General features: G+C 46.7%; 1 protein-coding gene across 1 annotated transcript; it reads right to left on the bottom strand.

The window, feature by feature from the left end:
- Positions 1-1,209: 1,209 nt before the first annotated feature.
- BPGM (bisphosphoglycerate mutase) lies at positions 1,210-13,485 on the bottom strand. Its single transcript, XM_063153794.1, has 4 exons — positions 13,420-13,485; positions 12,313-12,405; positions 8,908-9,563; positions 1,210-4,274 (listed from the first exon to the last, which is right to left on the bottom strand). Exons 3-4 carry the CDS (start codon positions 9,506-9,508, stop codon positions 4,081-4,083), a joined length of 795 nt encoding a protein of 264 aa, XP_063009864.1. The 5' UTR covers positions 9,509-9,563; positions 12,313-12,405; positions 13,420-13,485; the 3' UTR covers positions 1,210-4,080.
- Positions 13,486-15,212: the final 1,727 nt, after the last annotated feature.

Genomic DNA, 15,212 nt, shown 5'->3' on the forward strand with positions numbered 1-15,212 from the left:
GACATCCAGGCCACTTCATTGCCCTGGGAAGGACAGCACAGCTCAGCACAGCCTTAGCCTGGTGTCTGCTGCCCTCCCCTGCTCTGCCAGCAGAATGGGAACAGCAAGGACAGGGAGCCTCCTCCCCTGATGCCTTTTTCTCTGCAGTTTGGGGACACAACCTGGCTGCCAAACTCTGCTGGAACAGCCCCAAGGCTGGAATAGCTGCTAGGTGACAAGGGATGAGGCAGTGAGAGGAGTGCCATGGCACAGCCATCCTAAACTGTGCTAAACTGCACTTCCCTCTCATAGCACACACACCCAGAGCCTCTGAACACCCAACACAAGGAAGAGGCAGCAACACCTGCTCAGCACAGCTGTCAAAGAGATCCCAAACCCTTCTGCACCCTCTATTTGAATCATCAGTCAGCTCCCACCGCAGCTCTGAGCTTCCTTGAGCAGCAGGGTTGTCATGTCAACCTCCTCTCCTGCCCATGGGAATTTAAAGCTGAGGAGATGCAAAGACAGGTAATGCAAGTGTCATTTATCATGAACTCCCCACAAATTAAAACTAAAAAAAAAAAAAGAAGTAAAAGAAGAAAAGCAAAGTTGTAATTTTGAAAATGTGGCTAGGTAGAGTCAGTCTCTCCTCAGGCTGTGCAGACAGGCTCATAGCAAAGTCCTTGGCACAAAAGTATGGCAGACTGAAACCAAGCTGGTCTTCAGATGGTGTTCTCCCAACACAAGAAACAGTGGAGATGGCTCTGGAACAATGTGAGGCGTTACTACAGCAAAGTACAAAAGGTGACTGTGGGAAAGGGAGGGAATACACCATAAAATACCAGAACAATTTTGAATTGGTTGGCTTTGTCTCCAGAAGCCACAGCTTTAAACACACCACCAAAAGTGATGCTTCTTACTAAAAGGAAATGCAAGCATGGGAACCAGTAAGAATTTGTTTAGATACACTGTTCTGGAAGTAAAGTTCCTTGTTCCTAAGGAAATGCCCCCATAGTTTTGAAGGGGTATGTATTCCCTCCAACTTCTTTACATGTAAACACAAGGAAGTGTTGGCTCCAGCACTATTTTAACCCAGCTGACTGCATGATGTGTGATAAACAAGTGTTTGAGAAGTTTTGGAATACTGAAGGTCAGTTGTATTTACTTACCAGCCCTGAAAAGGAAACAAAGGGGATAGGAGCAGAAGAAAAAAAAATTACTGAAGCCAAATTAAATTCTATTTCAGGTGAATTTATTGAGTTAAAAAGAACCTGCCAGCTCCACCATATTTACAAAGGTTTTCAAGAGGATCTAGAGCAATTACTGCTACTGGACCACACGTTAAAAATGCATAAACAAACCAAATCAACCACATCCATTATGTTAAAAACACCATTTACCTTATAGGACTGTGAGGCACACTCAAACATAGGGAAAAATGCTTCCCAACCACTGATCTCTACAGCAAGATTCTCATTTCTCCCTCTGATGTAGCTATGCCTGAAGATCTTGGTGTCTGACACCTTGGAACTTGCGTCGGTTCTTCACTAGACATGGTTTATGAATCAGGATTTTAAATAAAAGGTTACTTGGAATTGCAAGGCATTAAAATAATCCTGAAGAGCAGAATGAAATCCCCAATTCCATTTGATACTTTTGCAAGGTGTTATTGCTGCCAGATGTGCACATAAAATCCTGTCATCACTGCGGAGCCACAGTCCAAGCAAACAAAGCCAAACTTCCCAGAGCACTGTCACAAGCAGCACTGCAGAAACAGCACCTCCTGCAAACATCACACTGCTGCTCCCCTCATCCTGGCCACCACTCAAAGGATGATTTCAGCTGCAATTAATGCTCCTTAAATTCCCTCACCCACCTTTCCATTCCCCTCTCCACCCACAGAAGAGACCATGGGTTCTAAGGGGAGGACAGAGTCTGTCTCCCAGCTCGGCTGGGGTCATTTCCAAGGACATTGCAGCTGCATGTCACATCCTGAAGCAGCTCTGCATTCCAATTCCACAGTGCCAAAGGGATGTGGTGGACATGGCCTGTGTGCTCACACACCTGGGTGCACCCAGCTCCCACTGGCAACAGGTGGCTCTGCTTACAAGCCACAAGCCTACAGTAGCATTTACTTGATATTAAGCTTCACACATTATTTAATGTTTGGGGAAGAATTTACTCACTTGAGTGCCAGTGACCCTGCCCAGGGTTTTCACAGGTGAACTTTTGCTGATCAGCAATCTAACACTGTAACACTCACTTGGAAACTATCAACTAAGAGCCAGAGTTACTCCAAGCACAGAAACTAAAACCCCAGAAACTAAGTCAGTATCAAATCAAGTAGCAGAGAAGCTGCTAATAGCATTTCAGAGGGGGAAAAAAACCAAAACAACCAAAAAACACTGAAATATGTCTTTTGTACAAAGAAAGATGAAACCTACCAGCTTTATGTTTAAAAGAGAAACCTGTAACTTTGTTTCACAAAAACAAAGAGAAGCCCAAGTACCATTCATGCATGAGAAACTACCCTCTAGCAAGAAGTCTTTTATGGAGTAGGTGCTACTCTAATGTGAGCTGGCATCAGACCTGCAAAGTGTTGCTCCACACATCAGCAAGACTGTCAGAGGCACACCACACTGTCACACTGCTCTCTTCAAAAGGAAAAAACATCCTCTCACCTTACAAAGCAAGCTACAGAGCTGCTCACTGCAAAGCAGGATTTTAAAACTTTATACTCATATCAAGGAAACTCCCATCAACACTGAGATTTGTAGCTGGGCCATGCTGAGAACATATCCAGCTCAAGCAGCACACACACAGGTGCCACCCATGTTGGTATCCAAGGTCAGAATCAGGTGCTCAGGTGTTGGCACAGTGGGTCAGATGTAAACTTTTTATCAGTTTCATACCTGCAGGTAAGATTAGGAGCAACTCTTCAGAAGTGGAATTACCCTGGTGCTGGTGTACATGAAGAGAACACCAGGCTGCCACACTGCATCCAACCTCAGGGTGAACTGGTCACATCCAGTGCCAAACACACAGCAGGAATCGAGCTGTGATTGTGAGGAGAGCTTTACAGAACTCCTTCAGGCATGGCAGAATAGCTTTCCTTACCAGCAGGATGGCTGAACAAGCTGCAACACTTGTGACATGCTGCATGCACCTCTTCCAGCTCTTCAGAGAACTGGACACAGATAATGCCACATTGATGTTACTGTGGCACACATGTATCAAGATACCTTTGCAACTCAGGAAAGCTTAGAGGGGTTTTTCCTATGTCACTTTGGCTGAGGTGAGCAGGAATTATTTATCAAATGACTAAGGGGTGATGAAACCTCTGGTGCACCTTACCAAAGTGTTTCAAAGGTATTCAGGTCCCTCACTAGGAGCTACATAATTTAAAATTTGAGCAAAAGAAAACCTTTGTGCTTCTTTTGTGGACTAAAGTCTGACTTAAATCCTATTACTGCAAGCCAGCAAAACGCAGTGATGGCTTTGCAAAGATGGTGGAGGAAAAGGGATTCCATCTGCATTCCTTAAAAACCAGAGTGTAAAAAAAGGTAACTATGATAACTCTAGTAGTCAGAACATCTCTACAAAAGTCTCTGGATTGTGAACTGGCCACAGAAGACTCAAAATAACAAAGGCAGAGAGTTGTCGAGATGAACAAACTGACACAGCTACTGTGACACAGAAAAATCCTAGTTGGTAACAGTGACATTTTTGTCAGTGACAGTTTCAGTGCCTGTAACATCCTGGACTTAAATTAGTCCAGTAAGCTGGTGCTTTTCTCCTTACCAGACCAGGACTGATTCCTGTTGACACCAATATCACGTCCCTTTATTCCTCTGGGCCATCCTCAGTGCGGATCTGGGGCAGGCTGCCCTGCCAGCTTCCTTCACCTGAATCATCTCTTCCTTTTCCAGTATTGAAAACCTCACACACTGCAATCCAAATTCCAGTTGTTGAAAAGGCAGAGGGATAAGCTACCAACCTGAGACTCAACAATTGTCCCTGCCAATTATTTAGTGCTTGAGACATTCACACAGTGCAACCTAGCAGTCATTCACACATCCTCACACACTGAACACAGCTGTGTTAGACAGTGGGATTTAACTTCTCAGCAGATTTCACTTTCCCTTGATCTTCCACTTTTTTGATGGCAGCTTGGATAGCTTCCTGATCACCCAGAAACTGGTGAGGGCCCAGAGGGTGCAAATTCTCATCAAGTTCAAGCAGTATGGGCACACCAGTGGGGAGGGTGACGTTGATGATGTCCTCATCGGAGATGCCTGCCAAAGAAAAACAAAACAGAGTTACACCTGCAGCCTCCTCACTGCCTCCTGCCTTATTTCTGAGGTTACCCAGTCTAAAAACAGTCAAGGACACCTTCCAGCCTCCATGGACACCACCAGCCACTCAAGGGTCAATTCCCAGCTAGGCCACAGCTTGCCAAGTCCTTTAGGAACAGCTGAAGAGGAGAATTCCCATCCAGGTGAAGAAGTTTCTTCACTTTTTCAGACCCCATGTGTGAAATAAACAGGAAGAGATTGCCCAGGAGACTACACTGTTCCTTTCATACAGGACATGGAGCACAATAGGTTCCCCTCCATCATTTCCCAACTCACACATCACAGAAGATGGGAGCCCACATGTGCTACTCCAACATGAAACAACCTCTGCTACACAGCCCATTAAAGAGGCAGGGTAACGAGATTCATTTTTCTCTTAAATTTTCTGGGCAACTCTTATCACACAAGCTGTCACAAAAAACAGTATTTAATTCTACTTGTGTGGGAATCACTCCTTGCCCACATTTGATTTCTCACAAGCAAGTCCACAGTACTGTTCTCAGAATTCCTGCATATAAGATATTCATTTCCACTTTCAAATGAGGGGAAGAAAAAGGAGGCAGAAAGTCAACTTGTACAACTTGGAGCATTCTTTTTTTTTCCACTTAACTAAAGGAATGTGTACCTGGAAAATAATATTTATGTTATGCAGACATGTAATTAAAATATTCTGGGCTCTCATCTCAATGAAATTGCTGTTTATTTTTATATCAAACACACATCCAAAGCCTCCAAGACCAAACATCCTGGTGAAGCTTCCACGCAAAGTCTAAATAATGGCATTAAAAGCACTGACTGCAAAGATATTATCCTTTAAAAAAATCAGGCAAAAGCAAGCTGGTGTCATTGGGAATGTCAAGATTTCCTTTTCCACCCCTTTTTGGAAGCACTAGGGTCCCAGCAGCAGCCTGCTGTTGTGAGGCAGGGCAGACTTGAGTAATTCTCTCAGAAAATGCACACCACGAGCTGCTGAAGTGATGACACCACATGGACCAGACCAAGGTGCAGCAAGCAAACATCCTCCTGCAGCAGCTGACAAAACAGATGGTCCCCAGAACACAGGGGTGTAAATTTACCAGAGATTTGCACATTAAGTAGAACAGCAGAGCCATCACATTAACAGGAAAACACACACGAGTCAAGCAACTCAGCAACAGTGGGGTGACAACAGGCCAGAAAAAACAGAATTGTTCATGAGGTGAGGATCGTGTACCCCTGCCCAGAGACTGCACCAGCACCCAGCTTTTGGGGTGATCTATTCTTGCTTCATGCTCAGCACTTGGGTGAGCCCTAAGTTCCAGAAGGGCATGGAGCACCAGAAACAAACCTTGGCAAAGAACTCACACCTTGATACATATTGAGCATCAGTCCACTGAAACAAGTCACACTCAGATAGCTCAAGCAATTCTTGCATACAAGGGACAAATAATTCACCTGGTGTAGGCCACAGAATCAGACCTACAGGGAAAAACCTCAAAGAATACCTAGAATTTAAAATGGCACAGAAATGGATGGGGGAAATAATGCATCCATTTACCAGGCCACTGTTCTCAAGGACTTTGTTTGCAAAACAAGCTGCCTGAACTCTTATTTCAAGGATTCTGAAGCATTAGATTTTAACACCCACATCCCCATGTATATTCCCAGGGAATCCATGCCTAGGAAGTGATCTGGCCACCTCCTAAGCTCAGTCTCCCAGACTAAACCAGTCACATACACACACAGCAGATGAGGTCATGCAGGAGAGTTTAGGCAAACCACATAATGTGGTCAGGAGACATGATATTTAAAAGTTTCCTCTGGAGACGGATTAAACAAAACTAGCTGTAGCTACACGGATTCAGAACTGCATTTTGCTGTTTTTACAGAACACAGAGTGACCACAATGTCAACTAGTATTGATTTACAAAGCAAAACAGTGCAGCCTAGGATAAACACACAGCAGCAAACATGATGGTTTTCTCCTCAGGAGTTTTCCCCATACACAAGTGCAGCCCCACAGCCAGAAGTCTGGAAACACAAGCTGAAGTCAGATGAAAATCCTAAAGAAACAACAGTGCCTGTTTCTGTGTGTAGCATTTCTGTTCTCCAGGAAGCAGGAGGCTGAGCAGGCTGGTCACACAGGCTCTTCAGCTGCAGGAGAGCTCACCAGACCAGTCCCCAGCCAGGAGGACACCAAAGGGATCACACCAATGGCTGCAGTGTGAGCTGAGTGCTATCCAGTTACTCCATGTGCTGTAACCAGAACCAGCTGACCTTTCCCTGAGCTCCATCTGAGCTGGCCTGAGTCACAACCCAGCCCATGGCACGGGGAAGAAGGGTGAAATCAGGGCAAGACCCCAACTGCTGGCTCCAAGGTGCAGTGGTAAATAAGACCACTGAAGACATAACATGCTTCCCTCCAGTTTAATACCAAAGCCTGGCTCTCAGCACTGCTGAAATATTGAGCTGCTGGAAGCAGCTTTTACCCAAGAAGGTTTAAAAAACAGGTCCTACCTACTTATAGTTGTGAGAACCCACAGACATTAGTGGAATACTCAAGATGACTTCTTGAGGAGCCCAGATAAAATGCTGTCTAGGCAGCTGCACCCTCAAGTGAACATATCCCATGCTCTGTCCTGAGAACACTGTTCCCCACCTGTGAAGTCAGGTACAGAAACACTACAGTAACCTGGTACAGCACTTTTTATAAAAGAGACCTTTCAAAATCACATTCAGAATTCCTCCCCAGCTCACTTACTCTCCATTTAACCAAACTGGGTAACCAAACACACAAATTGGAAATAACTCCAGGCAAGTTTAAGAATTCACCTTCATGTGGTAGCCCATGGAGTGTTTTGAAATATTTGGACCTTGCAAAGTCCTACAGAGACAAATCCCAGATTTTGAGCACCTACAGCACTTGCAGAGGGGCTGGTTCAGCTTCTCCTTCCCTCTCACCTGTTCTTACCAGGTTCCTCCCTCCTATTCTTATGGTCAGAGGAAGCCAAAACCCACAAGAGCTGTTGAGAATAACAACAGCCCTCCTCTCTGCATGTCCAGATGATTCATCCAATAAAAGATCATACACAAGATCAAATGCATCAATTCAGCCACAAAAGCTTGTTTAATACTGGTGCTTTGTAACTGAGTTGTAAACCAGGTCATAGCATCCCATATGCTTAATGAAAGCACTAAAGCTTTAGCCTGGTAAGGAAAATATTCAGAGCCACTTTCTGCCCTCCCTGCAGGCTGAACAGATCTAACTTCAACAGAACAGAGGAGGGAAACAAGCACAGTGTTAGAATCTGGCTTTTCATCTTGACAGACTCTTACCTTGCTGTGCAAATTTTAAGGAAAGAAAGATGGGTGGGCTACAACCATGGCTGTAGTGTATAATTTACATTTGTTCCACTCATGTCTGCCAAGACTTTCTGTCTGTATCAGGTTTGCACACCAGGCTTTAGTAGTAGGGGGCTACAGTGGGGCACCAAAAAAGAACTGTGGTGGGTTGGTGGTGTGGCTGCTCACCAAGCTGCTCTATCACTCCCATCCTCAGCTCTATGGGTGGGGAGAAAATATGCAAAAATAACTTGTGGGTCAAGATAAAGGCAGTTTACTAAAGCACTAGTAGAGGCCAAGCACAGAAGCAAAGGAAAGCAAAGGATTTATTCTCTACTTCCCATCAGCAGGCAATCCAATCACTTGCCACTAATCAGGGCTTCCGTGTGCACAGCTACTGCTTCAATGCCATCACACATGCCCTTCCTCCTTTCTCAGCTTTCCCTGCTGGGCAGGCATCATAAGGGCTAAGGAATATCCCTCTGGTCAGTTTGGGTCATCTCTCCTGGCTATGTCCCCTCCCAGGATCTCTGCTGGAACCTACACTCAGCTGTCACCATCCCACCCCCAAAGGGCTTGGCCAGCATGGTTTCATGGAGCTGGTTCAGCTCTTGGGAGGCAGGGGAGTCAGCAGATCCCCTTTCCCCTTCTTCCTTTATCATTTCACACAGTGTGGACAACCACTGTGACCACATCATGAACTGACTGAACCAGCCCTTCCTCCTCCATCCATGATCTGCACCCCAGGATTCACAGCCTCTCTAGTCTCAAAAGCCATTTGTACCTGCTCATTTCACACCCTTCAGACTCCTGACTGTTCCAGCATGGCCAAATGCAAAAAGTAATCAGCAGGCAGAGCCACAGAACAGAGGATTTTAAAACTAAAAAAAACTCTGAGTGGACACAATCCAGTCTGTGCATATTTGTAACTACAACTGCAACTACAACTACAACTCTTCCAGGACTGCAGCAGGTTGCATTCACACATATATAATCACTGAATCCTGCTCTACCCACAAAGAAATTAATAAAGTTCAACTTCCAGTTCAGGATGGCCAAGAAGCCAGGAGATGAAAGAGGAAGAGAGGGAAGAATCTAACAATGAAAAGGATGTTTTTTATCATAAAGTCCCAAGTAAGTCATTTCTAAGACCAGTTCTGGGTCAGTAACATACTGACACTAGAGAACAACACCTAAAGCTCCAAGGCATTGAGCAAGGAGAAGAGGGGAAGGCTGAAACAGAGGCCCTTACCTTCCACGTGCTTCAGCAACGCCCTGCTGCTGTTGCCATGAGCAGAGATAAGAATCATTTTGCCACTTTTCAGTTCTGGCACTATCTTTTCATTCCAGTAGGGAAGGAGTCTGTCAAGCACATCTTTGAGGCTCTCAGCCTTGGGGAGGTTCTCCTGTGACACATCACTGCATTTGTAGCGGCGGTCATTGTAGATCTCGGCGTAGTAGGGGTGAGATTCAGAGATGGGGGGCGGGGTGACATCGTAGCTCCTCCTCCAGATCTTCACCTGCTCCTCGCCGTGGTTCAGAGCCATCTCTGCCCTGTTGAGCCCGATCAGGGCTCCGTAGTGACGCTCGTTCAGCCTCCAGGAGCTCTGGATGGGCACCCACTCCTGGCCCATCTCCTGCAGGATCAGCCAGGCAGTCTGGATGGAGCGGCTCAGCACGGAGGTGAAGACCAGGTCGAACTCGAAGCCCAGGGCCTTGAGGTGCTTGCCACAGTTCTGAGCTTCCTTTATGCCATCACTGCTCAGCTTCTGGTCCACCCAGCTGCAGAAGCGATTCTCCTTGGTCCAGGCTCCTTCCCCATGTCTCAGGAGAACGAGCCTGTACTTTGCCATCTTGGTTGCAGCTTGGCACAGAGGGCAGCTGGTCTGGCATCTAACAGCGACACATCTGGACAGAGACACGAGACAGACACGTCAAACATCCCACAGACAATGCAGTACAAGTAGCAATAAGGCAGTGAAAAGTAAACAACTATCAGAATCAAAACAAGCAAGGAAACAAGTGCCTGCTGAGCGTGATTTTACAACTGAGAGTGGGAGGAATTCCAAACCAGGAGACTCCATGTGGGAAGGAAAGTGCCATCCTTCACCCAGCTTGTTGCAACTAGCCCACTAAAACCATTGATCAGGAGCAGATTGGTACAAGCTGTTCCAGCCTACAGTTTGCCTCAAGTGTTCAAACAGAGCCTCACTCAGTATCCCAGCCTCCCAGAGCAGCAGATCTCCCTCACCGGGATGTCACAGACATCTTTTATGAAAAATCCTTTCCTTAGGATTTCTTCTACTGAGAAGCTGAGAGGCCTCAGGAACAAAATGTAAACAATGGTTATCTGCTGCTGTGGAATGCAGCAGGTGCATCTGGGATTGGTCTCATGTGCTTGTTTCTAATTAATGGCCAATCACAATCAGCTGGCTCAGACTCTATCCAAGCCACAAGCCTTTGTTATTCATTCTTTCTTTTTCTATTCTTAGCTAGCCTTCTGATTAAATCCTTCCTTCTATTCTTTTAGTATAGCTTTAATATAATATATATCATAAAAAAAATAAATCAAGCCTTCTGAAACATGGAGTCAGATCTTCATCTCTTCCCTTTTCCTTGGACCCCTGTCACACTGGGGAACTCTGAGGTGCCCCAGGCAGCTGGAGCCCAGCAGGGCTCTCCAGATCCTCTCTGCCCCAAGGGAATGCAGGCACAGAGAGCAGCTGTGGCCCTCAGCCAGAGGAACTGCAGAGTGGCACCACAGGACAGCAGCTGGCAACACACAAAAGCTTATCAGCTCTTCTCAAAGGAGGTGTCAACACAGTCACACTCTGCAGAATTTCCTCATATCCCCATCCTGTCCTGCTAATTATGCCAGTCTATGCTTGACTTTTTCCCCAGGCCACCCCCTCCATCATGCCTCCACACTCACGTGTGACAGCACAGATACTCTGGGATGCAATGTACAACCAGTGAGTCCTCATTTCACTGAATCCCCAAGTGACCTCACAGATTATCCCACCCTCTTCCTGACTTTCAAGTCTATTTCTCCTCTCCTGTCTGTGAATTACAATGCCAGATTCTTAGGCACCAGGATTAATGTTTTTACTTTTGGGGTGGGCACAAAAGGCCTGTTTGCTGTCCTTATCCATAAGGTCAAACAGCACCTTCCTCTTTTTCCTTTCAAGCAACATCTCCTCTGGACTGTCTTCAATGGCAGATGCACTTTGACCACCCACCCAAGGGTCTGCCAAGGTGGGCAATGATCTGCCAGCAGACACTGGGATGCCTGAAAGGTCCATCTAACACAGGACTGCAACTCTGAAAACCCCACCTGATCTCTCTGACCTCAGACAAGGCTGGATGGCAATGGACAGAGCAGGGGGAAAAGTATAAAAATACAATTCTCTGCACTGGGGAGACTGCTGTATCTCAGATGAATATTAAGTGCTCTCAAAACCACGGGCAGTGGCAGACTGAGCTCTGATTTCTGCACTCCCAGCCTTGGGCTGAATTTCCATGACACACTGAAGGAGCTCCCCTCATCTCAAATCAGTTGGAGCTGCTTCAGTCACACTCCAAGAGTCTCAAATTCAGGCCCTCTGTGACCCTGAATTAGGTCAGCAGGATGGGGTAGGCCCATGCACTCTGGGTTTTAGGAAACACCCAGCACAATACCAGCATTCATTTTAACAAGCTTTCAAAAAAAAAGTGTCTAGAAAAGTTGAATTCATTAACAGACTCAGGAATCTGATCTTGCTTGTAACAGCAGCTTAGCTCTCCTCTAATCTTACGTTAATACAAAGTCTACATCAAACCAGGGCACTCTGCAAACCCCCCCAATGCTGATTTCTGCCTAATGGCACAGCTCAGGATTAAAAAGCCTTTGAGGACTGAAATTTTTACAGAATATCAGGAGGTATTGTTTGACACCCAACAGACAGCTAAAAAATACAAAAGAAAGTCTCATTTCATGCAAAGGCAGGCTGGGATTTATGTAGGGCAAGAAACATCTCAGACAAAACCCCCTGCATGGTCCACTTTTCCCACTCCAAAAAATCAGCTGCACTTTAAGCAAAAAAATTCAGTTATTGCTAGGATTCAGGTGTCACATCAGACCCAACACTAACCTGCACCCTGTAAGCTCCTAGGTTTATAACAAACACAAGTATTTGACAGCATTTCCACCTAAAGCAACCGATCCTTACTCAACATACCAAAGATACAATTAAAAAATTGCAGCGTGTTCACAGCGTGAGCTACTACACATAAAATAGCTGCACAGAAAGCTCTATCTCTGCAAATACTTCACTATTCAGATGAATTGATTCTGTTATCCACAGGAATAGATTACATAAGCTACAAAACCAAATTAAGACCCAACAATAGGGGTGATGCACCTCTTTGCCAAAGTTTAATTGGCATTTTAGCCAAAAACAATAAAAAATTTAGTTCGTATAAAACATATACAAAGACCAAACAGTATCTGGGTGCTATAAATTCCAGTTCACTTATATAAAACATTAGGCAGAAGCACAATTCTCAAACAAATTTAGAAAGAACTAGCAAGTCATAGTGTTGTTTGAATATCAGTCCACTTCTGGAAGCATTTAAACAGGAAAGCCTTAGAGGAACACATGGAAATAATCCTACTCACCTTTCCTACAGCAAAGGAACAACCTACACAAATCCCAGCACAGGCTCAAGAGCTGCTTTATACCAAGGCCAGCACACACTCCTGGCTGGTTACCTGCAGGGAAAGAATAAACACCAGTGCTCACAGAAAGAGCTCACAAGTGCAAATGGCCATACCAGCACCATTTGCTCTCAAAGCTGTTACAAAATAGAGCACACACTGCTTGTATGGGCTGGGAAAGCCACCAAATACCTTCTCCAAAAAAGATGCCACAGCTCCTGCATTTCCATCAAGGGAAAGTTTCTGCTCTCCCACATGCCCCGGGACATCATTTGCTCCCTAAGATTTGTTTAGGCTACAATTACCATAGGTTTAGTGTGCAGAAATCTACTAAAATCTCCGGAGGACCAGAGAGGATATAGACAGCAGATGTGGAGCCAGCACAGAGGCACTGAACACGCTGTCCAGAGAAGGTGCTGTGGGTGCCCCATCGCTAAAGGTGTTCAAGGCCAGGCTAGCTGGAGTCTGAGCAATGTGGTTTAGTGGAAGGTGTCCCTGCCCATGGCACGGGGGTGGAACTAGATGGCCTTTAAGGTCCCTTCCAACCCAAACCATTCTGCGGTTCACTCTATGACAGAACAGAAACCCAGAGCTGCAGCTCAGCACAGCAGCGCACGGTGCTCAGGACAGATAACACCTTACACCGGCCAATCTCTGGGCCAAGCACAGCTTTAAGGTCCAACACCAACAAAAGCGGTCACTTCCAGGGCTCCTGCTCCAGCCGGGTCGAGCTCATCCCTTTCCCAAGGCGTCCCTGAGCGGAGCACCTGCGTGTCCCAGCCCTTCCTGAGCACGGGGCCTCGGCCACAAGCAGGGCAGCGCCTCCCGGAGCCGCGCAAACAAACACAGACACGGCCACGGGCTCGCAGGGACACGGGCACACAAACACGGACACGGCCACACAAACACAGACACGGGCTCGCAGGGGGTGCCCCGCAGCCACCGCCCCCTCCCCCGGGGGACAGCACCACCATCCCTCCCAGGAGGGCCGGAACAGCCCCGCCGAGAAAACCCCCCCGAACCCAGGGCCGCCGCTCCTCCTCCCCTGCCCAGTCCCCCGGGAGTTACCGGGCTGACGCCGCGCCGCCGCCTCACGGGGAGCGCCGGAGCCGCGGCCGGGCCGGGCCAGGGGCGGACCGCGCGTCTTATTGCGGCCGCGGCGCCTCCGCGCCCGCGAGAGCGGCGCGCGCTGATTGGCCGGCCGGGCGGACTGGCGGCGGGCTCAGCCAATGGGGGCGGCGCGGGGCGGTGACGCGGTGCCCGGGGCGGGCCGAGGCCGGCGCTGCCGGGCCCGGCGGGGCTCGGGGGTGCCGCGGCCATCGCGCCCCGCCGAGCCCGGCCCCCGGAGCGGGTCCCCGTGCCGGGGATTCCCGCAGAGATGCTGGCTCCCGCCGCCCGTCCGGGCACGCAGAGCACGACCCGAGGCGTCCAAACCTCCCGAAACCGCTTTAGGACCTTCATGTTTTGGTGAAAAGCAAGGGGCCAAATTCTAATTACTATAATGAAATCACTAGCCAAAAAAAAAAAAAAAAAAATAGACTTGAATCTTCCTAAAGATCATGCATGCAAAAAAAAAAATAGACTTGAATCTTCTTAAGGATCATGCATCCCTCATTCCCATAGGCTTCTAATCCCAATCTGAAGTAAATAAAAACAAGTGGATGGAGCCGCTCTGGTTCAAAACAAGAGGGAAGTGGTGTGGGAAGGCAGTGTCCTTCTATTGCCATAGGTTTGATTTTATTTCTAAAAATTACCAGGGCACATCTTTGATACCACATCAGTCACATTTTCTTCTCTAAATGCTTACCCCTGAACAGACACGAGGTAAAGCTCAGAGGGCCACAAACTGGTTGTACACCAAATGTGCTCTGTCATCCTTCCCTACTGGGGACAGAGGCGATCTTCCCTTTTTAATAAGTTAAAAAGATAGTCCATGAAAATAAAAGATGGGGATTCAGATTCTGATAGGAGAGAATGACAGGACTAAATTCAAGAAAATTTGGGGCAGAGGTATTAAATAATGTCTCTAGTGTGCTGTGAGGAAAAATTTTACTTTCTTGTACATTTACAAGGATTTTACTTATACATTTACAAGGATATCCAGATGCTAAGATATCAGTGGGAAAGAAGGCTAATCCAGATGAAACCTGCTTTGCTGGGCTCACAGCACCAGCCAGGCTGCTGGTGAGCAGCATTCTGCTTCTCTTTGGTGGCTACTGCACTTTGTTCCTCATTCATTTGGGAAGCTCCAGAAAGCATTCAGCATCTCAGGGAGAATACTCTCAGTGCCTTTCGTGATAGAGCTGTTCCTGACCTCACCACAGAACCACAATAAAATCTGCTACTTCTGCAGAATATTTCTACTGGATATGGGTTTTTCTTAACAGTTACCCATAAAATCCTTTTCACCTCACCCACCAACTTTAATATAAACAGCTACATTTCATTTCTGTCAGATTTATCTAAGCCAGAACTTAGAGCATTAACCCAGTGCAGCCTGTGTAATTGAAGCAGTACTCAAGTTCAGAGTGGGGAAGAGTTTGATTTGCCACCCATCAGCTCAAGCTGATGAAGACAAATGCTCCCAAATCCACATCCAGGTGTGCACAACCACACACCTGCAGTCACCATGCCTTCAGGCAAACTAGTCCACTGATTTAGCAAGGAAAAGAAGCAAAGTTCCTAGAGATAGAAGGAAAAAGTGTCTTTTCTTGAATATCAGCACTGTAAGAATGCAATTAACAGAAAGAAACATTCTATGCCAATATGCAGTTGTTAGTGAGTAGACAGTAACCCATGCCACAGTCCAGGACCTCTGTGGCCATTAAATACAGATTTTTGTCTCCTTTAGTCTTTAGGCA

The sequence above is a fragment of the Melospiza melodia genome, chromosome 4 (assembly GCF_035770615.1).
Source record: "Melospiza melodia melodia isolate bMelMel2 chromosome 4, bMelMel2.pri, whole genome shotgun sequence".
Classification (NCBI taxonomy): Eukaryota; Metazoa; Chordata; class Aves; order Passeriformes; family Passerellidae; genus Melospiza; species Melospiza melodia.